Source organism: Prunus persica, chromosome G7 (assembly GCF_000346465.2).
Source record: "Prunus persica cultivar Lovell chromosome G7, Prunus_persica_NCBIv2, whole genome shotgun sequence".
Lineage (NCBI taxonomy): Eukaryota > Viridiplantae > Streptophyta > Magnoliopsida > Rosales > Rosaceae > Prunus > Prunus persica.
Window position 1 is genome coordinate 19206064 of NC_034015.1, and position 20429 is coordinate 19226492.

General features: G+C 38.6%; 4 protein-coding genes across 4 annotated transcripts; all 4 read left to right on the forward strand.

Annotated features, from left to right (window-relative positions):
• On the forward strand, nucleotides 662–5854 carry LOC18770110 (WD-40 repeat-containing protein MSI4). The gene is made up of 15 exons (XM_007201890.2): nucleotides 662–1062; nucleotides 1286–1349; nucleotides 1628–1714; nucleotides 1793–1855; nucleotides 1976–2041; nucleotides 2151–2225; nucleotides 2389–2464; nucleotides 2734–2959; nucleotides 3132–3213; nucleotides 3578–3651; nucleotides 3788–3899; nucleotides 4028–4102; nucleotides 4336–4406; nucleotides 4968–5067; nucleotides 5369–5854. The coding sequence occupies exons 1-15, from the start codon at nucleotides 827–829 to the stop codon at nucleotides 5468–5470; spliced, it is 1509 nt and encodes a 502-aa protein (XP_007201952.1). The 5' UTR covers nucleotides 662–826; the 3' UTR covers nucleotides 5471–5854.
• Nucleotides 6952–8546, forward strand: LOC18769031. The gene has a single exon (XM_020568745.1). It carries the CDS (start codon nucleotides 7657–7659, stop codon nucleotides 8182–8184), a length of 528 nt encoding a protein of 175 aa, XP_020424334.1. The 5' UTR covers nucleotides 6952–7656; the 3' UTR covers nucleotides 8185–8546.
• Nucleotides 11566–13598, forward strand: LOC18771555 (probable polyamine oxidase 5). Its single transcript, XM_007201871.2, has one exon. The coding sequence runs from the start codon at nucleotides 11690–11692 to the stop codon at nucleotides 13391–13393; it is 1704 nt and encodes a 567-aa protein (XP_007201933.1). The 5' UTR covers nucleotides 11566–11689; the 3' UTR covers nucleotides 13394–13598.
• On the forward strand, nucleotides 17615–20423 carry LOC109950181. The gene is made up of 6 exons (XM_020568068.1): nucleotides 17615–17955; nucleotides 18053–18239; nucleotides 18359–18542; nucleotides 18638–18841; nucleotides 18997–19296; nucleotides 19393–20423. The coding sequence occupies exons 1-6, from the start codon at nucleotides 17656–17658 to the stop codon at nucleotides 20399–20401; spliced, it is 2184 nt and encodes a 727-aa protein (XP_020423657.1). The 5' UTR covers nucleotides 17615–17655; the 3' UTR covers nucleotides 20402–20423.

The following is a 20429-nucleotide window of genomic DNA, read 5'->3' on the forward strand; positions in this document are numbered from 1 at the left end:
CTTGCATATAAAGATGAGCGACATAAACTAGAGTACAGTTGAGTTTGGTTTGAAATTTTTTGACACCGTGGGACCAATTGATGAAAAATAAAACCACCCAACCCTAAACTAGTAAGAATGGATTCAAATTTTTGGGTGTCAAGACAAAATTTCTCATTATTTATTCGCATATTTTTTTTCTTCTGAAAATAATGTGTATGTAACACAATTACAAAGTTCCTATAGACACACGTGTGACTATCAATTGACATTATTTTTACCACAAATTCAAATTAATCTTTTACAGAAAAATGGTTCACCACCGTTGTTAATTTTCGTTATTTTTCAGAACATCCAAGATTTTCTTCAACAGCTTCAAATTTTTAATATTTTAGTGCGTGTTTCGTAAAGCAAATATGGTTGTTGATGTTTTTGCTAATATGGGTCCTCATAAACAGAATTTTTACATTTCATTTTATAATTTCCCAATTATTCTTTGATCATAGAAATATTGGAATCCCTCGCAATTCTCCTTGTAAATTTTCTTTTGTACTTCAAAAAAAATAAATTTATACCTACAAACAATCCTTCATATTATTCAGTGCCATATAAATTTATGTACATTTCCCCCCTCTCCAAAAAAAAGAAATTTCCATGGCGCGTGTGTATCGTCCACTTTAAAAGTGCGTGGGGTGGACCACCGGAGTCGCATCCCAATTTGAAACAGAGCCAGAGAGAGACACACGGAGGAAGTGAGAGGGGAGAGAGAGAAAGTGGGAAGTAAAATCAAGGGTTTTTAGTCGAAGTCGTAGCCAAACTCAGAGAAGCAGAGCAAATCAGAGTAGCCATGGACGCTCAGTCGCAGCAGCCACAAGTCGGAGTTGTGAAGAAGAAGGAGACTCGGGGCCGAAAGCCCAAGCCCAAGGAAGAAAAGAAGGACGACCAGCAACAGCAGGCCAAGATGAAGAAGGCCCACCAACAAGCCACCGTCGACGACAAGTACACTCAGTGGAAGTCACTCGTCCCTGTCCTCTACGACTGGCTCGCTAACCACAACCTCGTCTGGCCCTCCCTCTCTTGCCGGTACTCTCTCTCTCTCTAACTTCTTCTATCCCTATTTTTGGGGTTTTAGGGTTTCGATGAGACCTCATTGTCACTTGTGCAGTTCGTTTTTACTCTAAATTTAGGTTTTTTGTTTCTGTGTATCAGATTTTTCTGGTTTTTAGGGTTTGTGAGGCAAATGGATAGTGAAAATTCTGCATCTTTTTTTTAATAAGCATTGTATATCTGCTCCTGTTTTGGCCAGGTGGGGTCCTCAGCTCGAGCAAGCTACTTACAAGAATCGACAACGTCTCTACCTTTCTGAGCAGGTAAGCTTGCTCATCTCAATTTTGATTACCCACAGTTAATTTTGAATATCCTCCCATGGAAGTGTTGCAACACATGAACTTCACTTGAATTTTGTATAATTGAAAATACAAATCTGTGTTTGAATTTGAAACTCATAAATCATACTTGAAATGGTTAAAGTTACTATATTGTGCTAAAGCACAAATTTTTTGTGATGTTGATCCTGGAGATATATACTAAATTTTACTAAGGTTATGTTCTCTTTAAAAGAATATCTTTTTTTCTGATTCGTTGTCAGACTGATGGAAGTGTTCCAAATACGCTGGTTATTGCTAACTGCGAGGTTGTCAAACCTAGAGTTGCCGCTGCAGAGCATATATCTCAGGTATTTGTGATTGGTTTGATTTTTTGCATGCAGCTTAACTCTTCTGTGAATATCATTATTAATTACTTCATTTTTCAGTTCAATGAAGAAGCCCGCTCACCATTTGTTAAGAAGTACAAGACCATCATACATCCGGGAGAGGTATGAATGATGCACTTGTTAAGTCGTTGATTCTTTCTTCTCCCATTTTGGGTATAAGTTGTTGATCTTGGAAGCTTGCAATTACTTCTTCTTTAGTAGTCTTTTCATATATTTTGACAGATAAACAGAATCAGAGAACTTCCACAGAACACTAAGATAGTGGCCACACATACAGACAGCCCTGATGTAAGTGTTTTTTATGTATTAATTTTGATGATAGTGTTATGTTCTCTGTTTTATATGTTTTGGTTCATTTTTGAAGTTATAATCACTTTGAAATTTTGCCAAAATTTAGGTTCTAATTTGGGATGTGGAAGCTCAACCTAACCGTCATGCTGTCCTTGGAGCCACAAGCTCACGCCCGGATTTGGTAAGCTTTTTTGGCTACGTATCTCTTTTCCTAAATTTTTCATTTTTCCTTGAGAGCCACAATTTTTAAATGTTGGACCCTTTCAAGACTTGTGTGATTTACTGCTAACTTTGTTTGTTTAATTGAAAGATATAGAACCTGTTTGACTATTTTCTCCTTTCAGATTTTGACTGGACATCAAGATAATGCAGAATTTGCTCTTGCAATGTGTCCAACTGAACCATATGTGCTGTCTGGAGGTGGGGAATTTTTTTTTTTTTTATTTTTTGAATCCTAATGATGCTGTTAAATTATTTAAGTATGCCTAATCTACGTAGGTTCTTGTTTATATAATTTGTTCTTTTTACGGTGAAATTTGATGACTGGATGCTGTATGTTTTAGTTTGCGATTGATTTCAAGAACTCATCTCACTATCGTTATTCTTATCGTTATTGGGCTTATGAGAAATTAGATTATGTATTCTATGAAGGCTCTTTCTTTTTCACTGGAAAAAATATTTTATTGCAGGGAAGGACAAAACAGTGGTTTTGTGGAGTATTCAGGACCATATATCAGCGGCTACCACAGATCCAGCAGCAACCAAGTCTCAAGGATCTGGTGGGTCAATTATTAAACAAAACTCAAAGCCTGGGGATGGTAATGATAAAGCTGCTGATGGCCCTTCTGTTGCACCACGAGGAATCTACTATGGGCATGAGGATACGGTTGAAGATGTGGCATTTTGCCCATCTAGGTAACTTACATCTTCTCATTTACCAAGCCTTTATAAATTCTTTTATGCTGACCAAGATTCAATCAAACTAATAAAGACATGGAACCTCTATTCAATTTAAACCTTAGTAGTTGCAATTTATCTTCTAAGGACGTGGCCTTTTATTTCTTATGATTTTACATCTCTACTGAAGTTCACAGGAGTTCTGTAGTGTTGGTGACGATTCCTGCCTCATATTATGGGATGCACGTGTGGGCTCTAGCCCTGCCATAAAGGTTATGCATCTCATCCTTTTTTTAGGCTCTCCTTTAATTTTTCATATGCCTTTGGAATGGATTTTCAGTTCCTCTGCACATGCTAAAAGGCTTCATACTTCGGAGTTGGGTGAATAAACTGGTATACATGTAGAATTTGGCTGAGTAGTGTCAGTTTGCAGCATATATCTTTGATGTAACTATTTTTCTGTTTGAAGATTACGGCTTAATCATCAATAGTAACATGCCTATAGGAGTATTTTTTTGGGTGTTAGATCTTCATAAATATCTCTGATCATTAATCTTGGCAGATGTCTTTTTCTTTTAAGTGTAATTTGCCTTCTACTTATTGTACATTTTGGCTGTTCTTGTTTCTGATTATCAGGTTGAAAAAGCACATAATGCTGATCTTCACTGTGTTGATTGGAATCCCCATGATGATAACCTTATTCTAACAGGGTACATGCTAATGGCATATTTCTCTCAGTTTTGCTGCTTTTCTAATCCTCTGTTTTTTTTATTGTGCTTTAAGGCTTGAACTGTGAGAAGATATGACACTTGTTAATACGTCTATGCTGGTATGATTTCTTTACAGGTCAGCAGATAATTCCGTTCGCTTGTTTGATCGCCGAAATCTCACTTCTGGCGGAGTTGGGGCACCTATTTATAAATTTGAGGGTCACAAAGCAGCTGTTCTTTGTGTCCAGGTAATAATTATACTGCATGTCTTGCTATTTTCTATTTCTGAAAAAATTCTACTCTATGGGAAGTACATCTTTTGCAAGAACTGCAGGTCTCTATCTGTTGTTTTTACCAAATTACATTTATATTTCAGTGGTGTCCAGACAAATCGTCTGTCTTTGGAAGCTCTGCAGAAGATGGTCTTTTAAACATTTGGGATTATGAGAAGGTATGGTGGCCTTCAGAATGTACAGTGGTTTGATTTATATGCTAATCTTGTAAGTTTAAATTCAATCAACTTTTTGACATGATGAAAAAAAAAGTGTTTCTAAATAACTTTTTTGTTGTGTTCTTATAAGAGTGAATTGCTGCTTCTTTGAGTTTCACCTTCTCTATTTCTCTGCCCATTACTTCAATTAGTCAGAAGTTCTGATAACTTTTTGCAAACACAATAACTTGCAGGTAAGTAAGGAGCGAACTACCAAAGGCCCAAGTTCTCCACCTGGTCTGTTTTTTCAGCATGCTGGGCACAGGTTCGAGACTATCTCATTTACTTAGCTTTTGATGTGTCTGGTACAGGATTCTTTCTTTTGCATCTCACTTGACTTTCTATCTTTCTCGGTTTCTGTTAAATGGGAATCATACCAGAGTTTATATTGTTTCCATGCCACCTATATATCTCTAGGTTCATATGGTCTAGTATGTGATGAAAACATGATCTTGTAATGATCTCATGTTCTCTGAAATTTTAAGTTTGACCTTTGCATCAAATGTTTGTTGGAAATTTTACTCTGCTAACATCATTTGCCAAACTGGGGAAATGTTCTGTTTGTCTTCGTTGGCTTTTTCTCGAGAAAGGTGGACATGATAGTGGTCTAAAACCTTTTATCTATCTCGTACCTTGTTAAAATTCTTTGGCGCTGAATGATTTTTTAATGGTTATATCTAGAACATGTTTGATATTGCCTGGTAAATAGTACTGAAGTTTTCTCAAGTGAAATTTGATCCTGGACTGTATAATTTGAATAGTCTAGCGTTCTTTTTTCCTTTTTGTTTCTCATAGTTCTCTCTTGTGGTTTTCTTTACTTCATCAGGGACAAAGTTGTTGATTTCCATTGGAATGCATCCGATCCATGGACCATCGTTAGTGTGTCTGATGACTGTGATACTACTGGTGGTGGGGGGACATTGCAGGTATCAGGATGTTCTTCTTTACCTCATTGGAAGGGTTTCACTTTACCCGTGATAAATTATTTCTTATAAAACAAATTTAAAGAAGTATATTTTGAAAGCTGAGGGAGCAATAATGAGAAACCATATGAGATGAATATGAAGTGTTAAACATGATAAGAAAAAGAATGTTGCTTGAACCAAGTTTTTCTGGTGTACACATGATGTGTTTTACCCTTATGTCCTCCCTCCTTCCTCCCATATATTACCCTTTCCTTTGATTTGGCAATGGAAACTGATTTCTGAAGCTGACAATTGATTTCAGATATGGCGAATGAGTGACCTGATCTACAGACCTGAAGAGGAGGTTCTGGCAGAGCTTGAGAAGTTCAAGTCCCATGTTGTTTCCTGTGCTTCAAAGCCTTGAGAGTTGAGTGTCAAGTGCACTTTTAGATTCGTGGGAAAAAATTTCTGTAGCAAGCTTATTGAATGAATCTAAGCTCTTTTATGTTAAGAGAGGTAGGATGGTTTTCTAGGTCTGCTGTGATTGTAATATTTGCTTATTGGATATGGGTGTTTATGATGAGAGTAGAAAATTCATGCTTAGACTGAGTTTATGTATGCGGCATCGTGTTTGACCCGTGCTTGGGATTAGGGATCTTTAACCTAGAAGCATGGCTCACTCTTTTCGGCCATGTTCGTCAGAGATTTTAATTTTTATTGGATTTGACATGATTATTCAGAAGCCTTGAGAGGGGCAAATATCTCGTTGTGGTAGATGTCTTTATTTATTTATTTTGATTAAGATTAATAAGGGAAATGTCGGTTGGTGGATTTGCAGCAGATTTCGTATTGACAATTCTGTTTGTGATTAAAAACTATTTCACCCAAAAAGTGAGTCCATTTCTTTATCCATCAAGACAAGTGAAATGATGTGACAAGCAGTTAAAGGGTACAATATTTTGTTAAGCCCAATTATCTTAGAATAATAATAATAATAATAATAATCGAGCTGGACCAAATTATCTCAACTAAATAAGACCAATTATGAGTCTAGCAATCGCGATGAAAGAAACATCTAAAGCTCATATGACATGTTTGGAATGCCAAATTGTCGACTATTGTGTGTGTGTGTGTGTGTATTGGTGAGAGAGAGAGAAGCAAAGCATAATGGTTTTGTATGCCTAGTGACAAACATGAGCTACACTTCAAAATCTAGATTTTTAAACCAAACTCATCTATTATATCCTAGGTACCATTGTATATTAGTGTTATAACCCTAAATAAAAAGTCCAAATCCCTTTCCCCAACTTGAATCCTATTTTTCCTTTTTCTTATATAAAGAATTAACGAGATTATATATATATTATACAAGCGGTAGTCTAAACTATAAGGGAAATGAGAGTTTCTAATACACACTACCAAAAGGGCCGTGAGATTTCACATTGAGACCAATGGTCTTACAAGTCATCACCCTTTTTCAGTGGGCTAGACCTCGTTGGCAACGAGATTATATATACCCATATTGGAGTAACGGTTTCTTGTTTATTTAGCACGTGATGTAACCTGATTGGTAATTAGGACCACATTTGGATAACATTGAACCTGGTGAATGATTTGACTTGTCCGTTTGACGCTATGACATATCACAATTATCTGGTATGTTACATTGCACGGCTTAGTTACCAAATTTAACTAGGATTATTCCTTATTAGGAACTTTTTAAATGGAAAGTTTAACAGCATGAAAAACCACAATAATCTGGCATATTGCGTTGCCAGACAAATCCATAAAATTTCTAAACAAGACTATACCGAAATGACTCAAATTCATAGTATAACAACTCAACTTTGGAATTACTTGGACAACTTCCTTGTCTAAATGATTAGAGGACGAAAAACCATGATGCTTACACCTTTAAATTTTTGTTTACAAACTTTCTTACTCAAATGTTCACATGACAAGGCTTAAGCACCAATTGCTTAATCCATAAACTAAAACCCCTTTAGACTCGTGCTTGTTACAACAAAAAATGTCCACCTTTTTTCTTTTTTTTTTCTTTTTCATAAGAGTAAAATGAATTCGATGTCCAAAAGAGCCATCTTTCCAAGACACGATTTTTACACTTCAAAACGGATGGTACAAAAAATCTCTCTTTCTCGCGAAGGCTCCTACTAACACACACCGTTTCTAGTTAATTACTACACAACATTAAAAACGCGCTTTTTCCCTTTCCTTCCCATCCCTTTCCTCCACTGCACGCCACGTCACCAAGCCTCCCAACCCAGCACCAAATCTTTAACAGAACCCGCCCCGTCGGATTGTCCAGGTGCGTAAGCTTCAACGGTTTAGATTATCACAAAGTCGTCGACAGCTGGACCCACCAAATATGGGGCCCACGATCCCTCCTTTTTGGTAATTCTTCACCATTTTCGACGTGGGGGGAACGAAATTGGGAATTTTGGCTGCACACCCTCACCAAACTGTACGTAAAACGTCAAGTCCCACTCAAATATATATGACACACACCACACACTCCTCCACACTCTGCCTCTCTCCGTACACTCACACTCTCTCTCTCTCTCTCTCTCTCTCTCTCTCTCTCTCTCTCTCATGGCGGACACAGACAGGGGAACGCTTAAGAGGCCTGGAGACGAAGCTTTGGAGGAGAAGGCGGTGAAGAGGCAGCGAGATCTGGAGGTGGAAGGAGATCAAAACGACGACATTTTGACTCTGCTGTTCAACGAACCCGACGAGACGCTCGACGAGGTGATGAAGCTTCTGGACGCGGCGGACAACGGTGCTAGTTGTACTACTGGCGCGAAGGTGAGGTTCGTCAACGACCCGTACTCGCCGTCATCGTATTTCACCGTCAACGGCAACGAGGAGAGCTGCGGGTCGTCGTTCTCGGAGCTGGAGTCGACGTGCATGGTGGGCGTCGACATATGCGGTGGCGGGCTAGGCATTGGAGCGGAGGTTATGGGCTTGGAGTTTGATATGTGGTTGATGGAGGAGGCGAAGGAGGAGAACGGCGGCGCGTGTGGTGTAATCGAGGAGGAGGCGCGTGGTGGAGGGTGGGACATGGAGGCAGAGTGGGATGATGCTGCGCTGGCGAGGTTCATCGGGGAAGACCTATTTTGACCTCTCTCTCGCAGTCCCTGAGTCTCTGTGTGTTGTTTGTTGTCTGTCAACAACCTGGGGCTGGGGGGTATAGAAATGAATTTTGGTGGGTTTAGGAAGAAATGGGTGTTTTTATGAAAGGCGGCATGGCCAGTGGGGTAGGTGAGTAATCTTCTGCAGGAAGCTAGCTACAGAGATGTGAATAGGATATTATTAGGATTGTCAATTAGCAATTTAGGGGGTACACAGAGAAAAAAGAAAAGAAAAGGTGAAATGTTCATTTTGGGTATTGCGTGTGCATGTGGCCGTCTGGTAGTACTAGTACGTACAGTACTGAGTCACTGACTGCAAAAAGAAAAATACAGAGTTTTATTGAAAAAATATTTGCCTTTAATTCTCTTTGCAATTATTTTATGATTTTATTGTTTTGGTTTTGGAGCATTATTATCTTATTTGATTTCCTTAACGAAGAAGAAAATTGATAAAATGGCTGAAATGGATATATAATGAGTCAGCTTCTGTGGGTCCCACTCTACTCTACTCTACTCTACTTTACTCCTAGAAAAGGGCCATATGTTTTAATTTAAGCATGCCTCTGCCTTGCCTCTGTTTTTTATTTTATTTTCTTTTCAAGATATGGATTTGGATGGATGGAAAGTGATTTATTTGACCATTTTTTTCACACTTTGACTAGGCTCATCACGAACCCTGCCAAAGATGTCACAAATACACCTTGTGTTGTGACAATAATTTAAATCAAAAGTTTATAATATTTGGCTCAGCCTTTTTCACCGAAAGAGAAATTCGACCTTGAGGAATTTCTCAATATTTATAATATTAGAAAGAGAAATATTACCACGAATTTGTTGATCCGATTTGTGTATTGACAATTGGACTTTGTGGAATGGGCTCCGATCATATGTTGAAGTGCGTGGGTCCAAATGACTTAATTCTTGGGCCGAAATGAACATCCGCCAGTGGCAATTATGTAAACGGGATGGGTCTGCTTTTTGCCCACACTGTCATTCTCATTAGGATTTGGGACAAAACCCAGAACTCCAATCATCCTGGAAGCAAACAAATGTTAGCTAAATTTGGGCCCATTAATTGGGCCTCATGTGGTCTCATTGGCCCATTAATTACCTTTAAGACTTGGTAGAAAATACGATAATGGAGGATGCCATCACCACCACCGCCAAATATTATCATAAGAAAGGAATTATGTTGTCAGTGTGGTTGAGCTTTTCTATCTTCACCCATGTTGACAGAGGTTCAAAACTCCTAAACATCCAATGAATATTTGTGTAAACCCCCCTTCCCTAATCGCTCGTACGCAAAAGAAAGTAACTCTATTCTATTCCATTCATTTTTAAAAAGCTTTGTTTGGACTACTTTTCTTCTCTCCTCCGCATCATTTGATGACCGAATTATTCCCCAACCAACCATCGTCACTTTAACATCTTCGAAAGCTAAAGTTGATTAAGAGAGTGAATCTATTATCTATAAATATGAGTGGTTAGGCCTCTTAGTCTTTAGCTAGCTAGGCATCACTAGGAAGCTAGCCACTTCGAGCTCTATGAGCATCAAACAAACAAATTTCCCAATTTTGATATTAAAAAAAACGTAGGGGGTACCTACCAACTAAACAAGGGGACAATTTGCGGCTCAAGAACCCTAGCCCTAATCTCTTGGGGATTAGCCCTTTAACAAATAGGTTGTTCGAAATATTATCATTTCATGCAAAGGGTTTTACGTATTATACGTATAAATTGTTTTTAAAATACACAATCATCATAATACATGACATATTTTTTCAATGAAATAGTAATGTTCAAAAGTGGCGAGAAAAACTCTTGTTAAAAAAAGTGAAACCCAACAACAATTTTAGGCAATCATATCAATGGATGGCCAGTTTTGTACCCCATCCCAATCCCATCATTCTCCTATCAATTCCTCATATCAAAAAAAGTGAACTACTGGGTCTCAATCATCCATGTCATTCTCTGTAAAAGCAAACTATCAATAATGAAATACTTTTTCTTCCTCAAAACGCCCCATTCAAATGTTCTTTAGTTGCATTTAACAAGTATATGTTTTTCTCTCGGTCACGTGTTAATGTTCTAGTAACATTATGAGATAGATGACGTATACACCCGTTAGATGTAAATTTTTTTAATCTAATGCAAGTAACATATAAAATAACTAGAACCCCGTCATATAAGAAGTGGTACTATAAGCTTTGACTTAACAAGATGATTAACTTTGTTGATGAAGATTCATTCCACAAACCCTTCTACAGAATATAAATTGATTGCAAATGATGTAGTAATCTTTTTTGTTGAATAAAATTTTGAACTGTGAGAAATCAGTACAAAATCCTGTGATTCCAATGTGTATATTGTCATATCTGCACTACCTTTGATGAAGATTTAGAAGAAAGTTTGGATATGGTAAACAATTGAAAGTATTGAACCATGAACGTTATAGTTGTGAAAGCAACTGATAAACCTATATGTATGCCTATGGCATAGAGTTTAAAATAATAATAACGTTGGGTCATAGCAATAAATATCATCATGGTGCTGATGGCCACCGAGATTCGTTGTCACCTTTACCATTCAAAGTATACGTTGACCACAATAGGCTAATGTTTAGGGTTTATGGACTTCAACAGATGAAGTACGATTTGTAGACAAATCCCAACAGAGAATTGTGAACTCGGTGATGGAGTTATTTGAACACAACACGAGTCAATGAATAGAGAATAGTGAAGTGAACTCGCCAATCTAACAGTTGAATACGAACATGCATGGTAGAAAAATCTCCCAAGTCATGAGTCATGAAGCATGGAGAACAGCGAACTCGTCCATCTAAAAGTTTAATACGAACATACATGATAAAAAAAACCCAAGTCATGAGTCGTGAACCACCGAATGACGGTTCATCAACCGATCAGGACCGTTGAATTGCTGAGTTGGTGGGGTGTCCGTTGCTCAATGTACATGTGAAGGTTGGTGAAAGGCCCTGTCAACCTTTTAAAGTTTCAGATGTTCCTGGGCATCATCACAATTTGCCTTTGCCTCTGGTAACTATGCCTACTGAGATCTTTATGGCTAATCAGAATTCAAATGAGTGCAGAAGATATAATGATATTTTGGACATAAATGGAAGTGGCATTGAGAGATACTAGGACAAGATTTCATGGAGAATGGTCTTTTGGGTATGAGCCATATACTTGTAGAGAGAGCTCAAAAAAAGTAGAGCCCTGTCTTTATTAGAAAATAATAATAATAATAATAATAATAATAATAAGAAACAAAGGGAAAAAGAAAAATGTAGTAATATGTAAAAGAAACAAAGAGAGGACATAGGAGATCCTTATAAAATCCTCATCAGTAACTCAATATCACCTCACCTCACAGTTCTTCTTTTTCTCTCTCTTCTCACTCTTCTTGTGTCTAAAAAATTCTAAATACCCTTTTGTCATTTTTGTGTGTTGTTGAAAGAAGCAGAGGCTAGGAACAAAATGGTGGCCAAGAAATCAAGGATTGTGATAATAGGAGCAGGAATGGCTGGTGTGACAGCAGCTAACAAGCTCTTCACTGCCACTGGGTCCAAGGACTTGTTTGAGCTGTGTGTTGTGGAAGGTGGGTCAAGAATTGGTGGCAGAATCAACACATCAGAGTTTGGTGGTGACCGAATTGAGATGGGCGCCACTTGGATCCATGGCATTGGAGGCAGCCCAGTTCACAAAATTGCTCAAGAAATCCATGCACTTGAGTCTGAGCAGCCATGGGAGTGCATGGATGGGTCCTCTGATGAGCCCAAGACCATTGCTGAATGTGGGTTTGAGCTAACCCCCACTCTGGTAGACCCCATTTCATCTCTGTTCAAGAACTTGATGGATTATGCTCAGGGGAAGAAGGTGTTTGATGAAAGTACTGAAACAGAGAGCAATGGTGATGTTGAATACAGTAAGCTTGGAGATAAAGCTTCCGAGGTTTGTACAAGCAATGGTGGTCTTGGGAAGCTCAGTGTTGGTTCTTTCCTAAGGCAGGGCCTTGATGCTTATTGGGTTTCAAAGAAAAACCAAGATGAGGAGCTGAAGCTCAATGGTTATGGAAATTGGAGCAGAAGGTTGCTGGAAGAAGCCATCTTTGCAATGCATGAGAACACCCAAAGGACTTATACATCAGCTGGTGACTTGTTTACTCTGGATTATAGTGCAGAAAGCGAGTACCGTATGTTCCCAGGCGAAGAAATTACCATTGCTAAAGGCTACTTGAGCATAGTTCAATCACTAGCCTCTGTTCTGCCACCTGGGTTGATCCAGTTAGGCAGAAAGGTCACAAAAATTGAATGGCAGCAGCCAGAGACTCATATCAACAATGGTTATGATGACACAAGGCCTGTGAAGCTACACTTTTCTGATGGGTCAGTTATGTTGGCCGATCATGTTATTGTTACAGTTTCTTTGGGGGTCCTTAAAGCTTCAATTCAACAAGATTCAGGTATGTTCAATCCTCCCTTGCCTTCTTTCAAGACTGAGGCAATATCAAGGCTTGGTTTTGGTGTTGTTAACAAGCTGTTTCTGCAACTGAGCTCTACCCATGCTACAAAAGGCCAAGACTTCAGTAAGTTTCCTTTTTTACAAATGGTTTTTCATAGAGCAGACTCAGAATTCAGGCATAAAAAGATCCCATGGTGGATGAGGAAGACAGCTTCTCTTTGTCCACTCTATCACAATTCCAGCGTTCTGCTATCTTGGTTTGCAGGGAAAGAAGCACTTGAGCTTGAATCACTCAAAGATGAAGAGATCATTAATGGGGTTTCAGCAACAGTCTCTAGCTTTCTGTCAAAACCCCAAAAGAAAGAGAGAGAAAATTGTCATTCCCATGAACTATGCAATGGGAATGTGAATTCACAAGAGAACTCTGAAGTAAAAATTGCAAAGGTTTTGAAGAGTCAATGGGGTAATGATCCTCTGTTTCTAGGATCCTACTCTTATGTTGCTGTTGGATCAAGTGGTGAGGATTTGGACACCATGGCAGAGCCATTGCCAAAGTTGAACAGTTGTGGTGATGAGCCTGCTACTTCCCCCCCACTTCAAATTCTGTTTGCAGGGGAAGCTACACACAGAACCCACTATTCTACCACCCATGGAGCTTACTTTAGTGGTCTTAGAGAAGCCAATAGGCTTCTCCAACATTATCACCATGTTGGGGTTTAGAGGACTTAGTAGGACTTTTATTTATTTTTGCACATTTATTGCTATGATATTAATTATTTTCATTTTCATGTAGAACATCTTTGTTTCTGTTTCTTTGGGAGAGATCAGAGAGAGAGAAGTGAGAGAGAGAAAGAGAGAGATGGGGACAATTTGTTAGATGTACTGCATGGATTAAAGAAGTTACTTTGATTTTCCTTTGCTTTCTCTTTGATTGTGTGAGAGATGCAGTTTTTCTTTTTTGTTTTCATTTGTGCTTCTCTTCATCAAGGCAAAACCACATGTGCCTCTCAATCTCATGAGATGGTATTATATGATATTGAGAAGTACAAATAACAAGAAAGCTTTGGATGCCACCTCCCTTCCCTACCAAGTGTCTATTTTGGAATGCTCAATGGACAGGATCCGATAAACCCGCTCTTTCCAGCTGCATTTCTTTTCATCCGTTCCTTTCCTGCACTGACACTTTGTTTCACAGCCCATGACATTGTGTTCTTCAATCCATATAAAGAGTTTACCTCTCTCTCTCTCTACGATGGAATTCCAAGGCAACACATCCTTTATAGAGTCTTCTTTTTTTTTTTTTTTTCTTTTCTTTTTCCGGGGTTAAATAGATTTGACAATGACGATATTTTAAACTATTCTAATATACGAGAAGGAAGTTTAAACTCAAACAAAAGGGGGTCAACTGACTTAAGCCACATTTGCATTCCTTGCTAGAGTTAGACGTTTGACAACTTTGGGGCAATCAATGAGCTGGCTAAAGCGTAGGTAACACAGGATGGTTGGGATAGATCATAGAATAGAACTACAACTCTTAGGTCCCATTGGTAAATTTTGTGTTGTAGTCGCCTAAAGGGGTCAGTCATACATAGCAGTAAACCATATTGTCTTTAAAAATGGGATAGAAGTAGAGAAGATTATGTATACGTCTGAGCTATATACGTGGACAACTCTCAACTGTTGATGCAAGAGAAACTTAATATGCATTGACACTAGTGAGTAGCTACTCGCAAGTGAATGAATGACCTAAGCACAGCTGCTATGTGTATATGTGTGAGATTTGCCAATACACACTGAGACAGTTATCTCTTAATGCATAATAGCAGTGAGCTACCCACTTGGTACTATTTGATTTTGGCTACAGAGCAAAAATCCATACATTGGGTAGAGACAGAAAATGACTGGCCAGAAGCAACAACACCAACAACAACCTAAATATTTACAGCAGATTCTTCTGTCCAAACAGGCTTTGATGATATACCATATTAATTTCGATCCCATCCGTTGGATTGCCTCTCCTGATTCTAATCTATGGTTTTGCTTGCCCTCCAAGAAGACCCACAAGCCCTAATAATTGACCATGCTAGATTTTCCACCACCATTACAAAATCAGTAAACAACAAATCACTTGATTTAAGGCACTAGGTTGTTGAGGGAGACTACCCTGAAATGAAATGAACAAGCTGCTGCTGAGCCTTTTGGCTTGGATGCTATAGGCCAATCTGTTTGCAAGTTCTCTGTTTGTGTGTGTGTGTGGTCAAATCAAGGGCAATTCATAGAGCCTCTATTATTGTAAGATTTGCCAGTCTCTTCCCAGAAAAAAAAAAGCAACAAAAAAAAAAAAAACTGGTTTGCCCCACTTGCTGTCTCTTTTTACCTCTTGTGGGCTTCAATCAGCCTTTGATGATTGAGCATATCACAGACCATCTGTCACCAAGTCCTTGTCTGGTTTCATAAACAAACAACTGAGAATCTCTCCATTTCTCTGCTCTGCACCACCCAACCCCACCTCACCCACTGACTAATTAATCTAACTTGTTAATTACTTACTTTAACGCTAAATCTGTCTCTAATCATCATTACAAGCCTTTGCTTAATGATGGTGCATTTTGGAACAAACCATATTAACTTACCTGTGCTTTTCTATTATCAAAACCATAATCATTTCATAAAATCCCAAACCAATGAGATGAGGACACACCCAAGAGGAAATGAAGCTTTACTTGCTCAGTTTTTCACAGTTCAATGTCCCCTTCATTATTTGTTTAATCTTGGTCAAGCTTTCTGAAATTTGACCACAGGGCAGCAACTTGCTGCCTGTACTTTGAATTGACGACACGTGCAAATTGTGCGGTTCACAGTGGAAGACGTTGCCTCTCATTTCCTCATGATATGAGCAATTCCAATGTTCTTGCAAACTGCAAGATATTTGCAAATATCATTCCCACTTTAAGCCTTAAAAAAGGGTTTTGAATTATAATCAAATTGGATATAGTGATGGTATCTTGTCTTAATCTAGATGATACATTATCGAATATTGATAATCTGACAACCGAACATTTTTATATGATCCAAGTAGTTATAGTGAGTAATTGATACGCGAATGCTTTTTTCTAAATATGAATGAATCAAATCATACTCCTTTTTAAAATTGTGAATCTAATTGTCTTCCACCTTTGGACAACATCTCTTTTTCTTTATGTGGCTTACATCTTTAACCTAATGATATAAGCTTTGCTTTTTGTTTTTCCACAAATCTTAGATTGTGAGTGTATGATTAATAAAATTGAAGCTGTCTGTCTGTCTGCTTTATTCTCTCTAAAATGAAAATAGCTTTTCTAACTTTAGTTTGGTGAGCCAAGCCAATGATGTTCAAAGAGAAGCTGATTTTTAAGTAAGTTATCTTATTGGCATCTAAAGCTTTGCTTTAAATCCTTAACTAAAAAAGCATACACTAATGGTCCAATTCCAATATATATAATTTTTTTTGTGAGGGAATCTAGGGTCTACTCTCATAGGGAAGAGGGTCTTAGCTAGCAAGCTTAGGAGTTTGGAGGCTTCCCATGAAAACAAACAACAGTATGTCTAGTTCCTTCCTATGCCTCTCTGTAAATTAACTAAAACTACTACTAGACAGTAACGTACTTCACTGCAATTAAAAGCACCATCTTCTTCGGATTTGTCCTGCTGCTGATAAATAATGGCCCATCTAGGTTTAACCAGTCGATAAAAAAAAACAAAAAGTTGTATCTGACGTCAATTTGGCCAATGCTTGTTTCAACTTTCTTTATTCCAGCTAAAATGAATGATTGCAAGAGGGAGGTGAAATTTTTTGCACACGTCTTCTTTTCTCACTAGCAGTTGCTTACATGATCACATGCAATGGATGACTTCTTCATTCATGTTTTCATATCACGTGTTGCTCATATGATAAAACGGGAGTAAGAATGAGAATATTTTCTTATTACAGGTGTTGGTCATACGATGAAACGAAGGGTAAACATGAGGAATATAATGTAAGTTTACCATCCATTCTAAATGCTAGATTATTGGTAAATCAAGTGCATAGAGTAAAGAGTGCAAATTTTACTGCCCAAAAGTTGGCATAATGGGCTTGTAATGTTACTAGTTTTGGCTTCCCATCTCTTGAGCCAATTCCAGTTACACCATCCTTCCCAAATGTGTTCAACTATTGAAGCAAGGGATTGGGATTACCAGATGAATATGCAGAAGAACGTGAGTTTTTAATGAAAGCTTTTGATATATTTCCGAATAAAATTACTACTGATAAAAGTGAGATTGAACAAAGTGCTTTTATACAAAAAGCACTTTTAATCATAAAAAGTCGAGTTTGCATGTACCAGCTAGCACAGACCAGAGGGCAGATAAATAAGTAATCCACAAACTGTCCTTCCAAGCTTCTACCATAAAGCAATTTACATATAAGTACCATTGTTTTGTATGCACAGCGTTGTGACTGCAAATGTTTTTCTACCAGTCAGACATGGAGCTGAGCTGAACCACCAAGCTCCAATAACCTGGGTGTACATGTACACCCACTGCAGCTGTTTTGGGGGGAGAGGGGAGGGAGAAATTATGCTTTAAACCTTGTACTTAGACCAGACCCAAACTCTTTAGTCACTTTTAACAAGAGAGATTCTTTGGTCCTGCAGGCTGCAGATAGACCAACCACACACACACACACAAAAAAGGTATCTCTATTTTAAGTTTTACTCGATTTCACGTTGATCCACCCTAATGCAGAGGTACCCTTTATTCGTGCATGTGGCTGAATGAATGACGTGATTCACCCGCCGGACCAAAAATTTCTCTCACAATGGACAGTATGAGATGAGACTACCCAGACCAAAAAAAAACTCAACTTGTAATTATTTGAGTTTTCTTAATTCTTTTGTGTGCTTGGGCCTGAATAACTCTCAATGGGCTTTACCAAGCCCAGGCCCAATTGTGTTAGAGCTTAAATGCTTCAATTTGGCGCGAACCCACATGACCGCCGGTTCTGGCCTCAGAGTCGGTCTCCCTCACCTCAGTTCATCATGACCACACTACCAGAAATAACCGATCTCTTCGCCAGGCTCGCTTCCCGCCTCAAATCCCTAAACGTCACGTCGTTTTCTCCTCACACTGCCAAAGAAGAACTTGACGAAGCAGCTCTGGACCTCTCTATTTCAAAGCTGAACCAATCTCTGAACCCTAACGGCAATTCTAGGGTTAGGGTTTTGGACACAGTCCTATCTCTAATGTGCTTCAAAGCTCCCCAGGTCAGCTCTTTCAAATTAGGGATTTTTTTTTTAATAGACAAAAAGAATGTTGAAGTTGGGATTTTTCTCATCTCTGTATTTTTGTTGTGGTCTTTAGGTTTTCGATTCGGGCATTGAGTATTTAGTGAAGACAATTGTCACCGTTTTGTTGTCTTCCATTCGTTGCAAGGTCCTTCGATCTCCGAAAGATGAGATTTTGCTGATTGGAAGCTCGATTTCTCACCGGGATTGTGGGCATTTGATCGAAGCGGCTGCTGATATTCTTGAGAAATTGGTGGGACATGGTGGGTATACACTCTAATACTAAAATTGGTGTTCAAAATTGTTTCATGTTCTATAAAGTAATCTTCTTTTATTATTTAATTCTAAAATGAGTGTTGTTTTCAATGTGTTTGAATTGAAGGTAAGCTTTCGGATTCTTTACTGTGTGCCATTGTAAGAGTTGTAAGTTCAGCATCATTGTACCGGCAGCTGTCAAGACCCGTTTTTGATGTAAAATCAGTGGATGTAAAAAAGACCTTGACTTCGAAGCTTCTCTGTTACTTTCCCAGAGAAAAATCCCTTGACAACAACAAAATACCATTCAGGTTCTTGAAAATGGGCTTTGTCTAGTTTGCAAGTTCCTTCTGCTTTTCTGTGTGTTCTTGTAGTTATAAATGTGGGGATTCTAATTTCTATGCAGATTGCTGTTGTGGTATCTTGACCCGCTAATTTTGAAGCGCGATGTTTCAAACATTTTGCAAGAAACCATAGACAGGCCATTTCTTTGTTTGAGTAAGGAATTTCGTGAGAGTAATGATTGGCTCTCTGTTATCACATCCTTGGTACTTTCTCCCATTATGTTTGTTGAGGCCAGAGCTTTGCTGCACCGATGGTTTTTGGTCACGTAAGTCCATTTCTTGTTGACAAGCACGTTTAAGTTCTTTCTGTTGTAAATTTTAACTAATCGTTGGTCATGCTCAAGGAAACTGAAGTTTAGGAAAATTGATTTTGTATGCAAGGTTATAATTTGATTTGATATGGTATATTAATGTGCATCAGGGGTCTGGCTTCTGTGCTTGAGCTTCTAATTCAATTGGTCGCAGTGGTATTAGATGTGGTTTCAAGACCAATGTTCTGGGACATATCACTGGAAGTGGGAGCAAAGTTGCAATTTTCTAATGCTTATTTCCCATACAACCAACGCTTGCTAAGGATCTTGACTGGACCCCTCTCCTACGAGGGTCTCCTACAATTAGTGCATGAGACAAATGAGCCAGTGCCTTGTGCCCAGAAACAACTTTGTCCAACTTTTAAGCCACCTGCAGTAAAGGTTTCAACAATCGATGACAAATCTCTCTGGTAATTTCTTACCCCATTAGTCCATCTGATAACAGATGGCCTATACACCATCTCAGTCCTACAACCCAAGACTGATCCACAAATGTTGCATAGTAGGTCCCTGGCCATCAACTTCCCAGACTGGTTCTACTTTGCTTCTGCATTGCTCTTCTCGGAGAAAACTTCTCATGACAGTTGTCATCCAGAATGCATATTGGGGGCATCCAAAGTCGGAAAAGCGCACCATGAAGAACTACCTTCTATTTCTGCAGCAAGGTACATTGCCTGGATTTTGAGTCCTGTTAGTAAATCTCACCAGGATTCGCTGGCTGATTGTTTGATTAAAACATCAGAGTCTTGGGCTTTTAAGCAATTTGGCTCAGGTTCCCATGAGAAAGAAACATACGGCTACAAGAAAATACTCAAGAAACAGAAATTCTGTGAAGAGGACTATAGTTCCCCAACAGAGTATGATTATCAAGCAGTTGCAGTCTGGCTCAGCAGGTTCAATACTATGTACACAAGGAATTGCAATGAAACTGTTAACAGTTCAACATCGCGTGAAACAAAACGACCCTGTGGTCATAGTCTGCAGCAAAATGTCCTGTTCCGGAGAATCCCACTAGGCATCTTGCTTGGTTGCCCTCATTATACCACTGAAGATGGATGTGAATTGCTGATGCATTATGCCACAACTAGTAGAATTTTTCAGTTGAGGGAAACTAACGCTACTGGATTGAAGCATGTAAAATGGAACTCCAAAGGGCATAGGAACTTAGTTACATGGAGTGATGAATGTAATGAAAGGGAAGCTACAGCAGGTGCCTGTCTTGTCTTCAGTTTAACTGATATTATAGAAAGTATGTCTGCTTCACTGTTCGAGACTGAAGAAGCTGGCGTAGACTTTCTCTGCCGGGTGAAAATGCGGATCAGCAAATACTTGATAAAATGCATCAAGAGGTTAATCCAACTCAAAATTGATGACAGAAATTGGGTTGTAATGGATTTCTGCCATAAATTGGAGAAGTGGAGGCATCAGGGACAAGAAGTATTAGAGCTCCACAAAGATTTAGATGATGTCATTCATGTATTGAGTCAGAGAACATGCTCTGTTTCATCAATGTGAACAAATATTGTGCAAAATCGATTTGGCC

Bases quoted from the DNA above. Each gene is read 5' to 3' on its own strand.
- LOC18771555 (XM_007201871.2), top strand. From the start codon at position 11,690: ATGGTGGCCAAGAAATCAAGGATTGTGATAATAGGAGCAGGAATGGCT.
- LOC109950181 (XM_020568068.1), top strand. From the start codon at position 17,656: ATGCTTCAATTTGGCGCGAACCCACATGACCGCCGGTTCTGGCCTCAG. The intron at 18,240-18,358 runs GTGGGTATACAC...TTTGAATTGAAG, and splicing joins TGAGAAATTGGTGGGACATG to GTAAGCTTTCGGATTCTTTA. The intron at 18,842-18,996 runs GTAAGTCCATTT...AATGTGCATCAG, and splicing joins CACCGATGGTTTTTGGTCAC to GGGTCTGGCTTCTGTGCTTG.
- LOC18769031 (XM_020568745.1), top strand. From the start codon at position 7,657: ATGGCGGACACAGACAGGGGAACGCTTAAGAGGCCTGGAGACGAAGCT.
- LOC18770110 (XM_007201890.2), top strand. From the start codon at position 827: ATGGACGCTCAGTCGCAGCAGCCACAAGTCGGAGTTGTGAAGAAGAAG. The intron at 1,856-1,975 runs GTATGAATGATG...ATATTTTGACAG, and splicing joins CCATCATACATCCGGGAGAG to ATAAACAGAATCAGAGAACT. The intron at 2,465-2,733 runs GTGGGGAATTTT...ATTTTATTGCAG, and splicing joins ACCATATGTGCTGTCTGGAG to GGAAGGACAAAACAGTGGTT.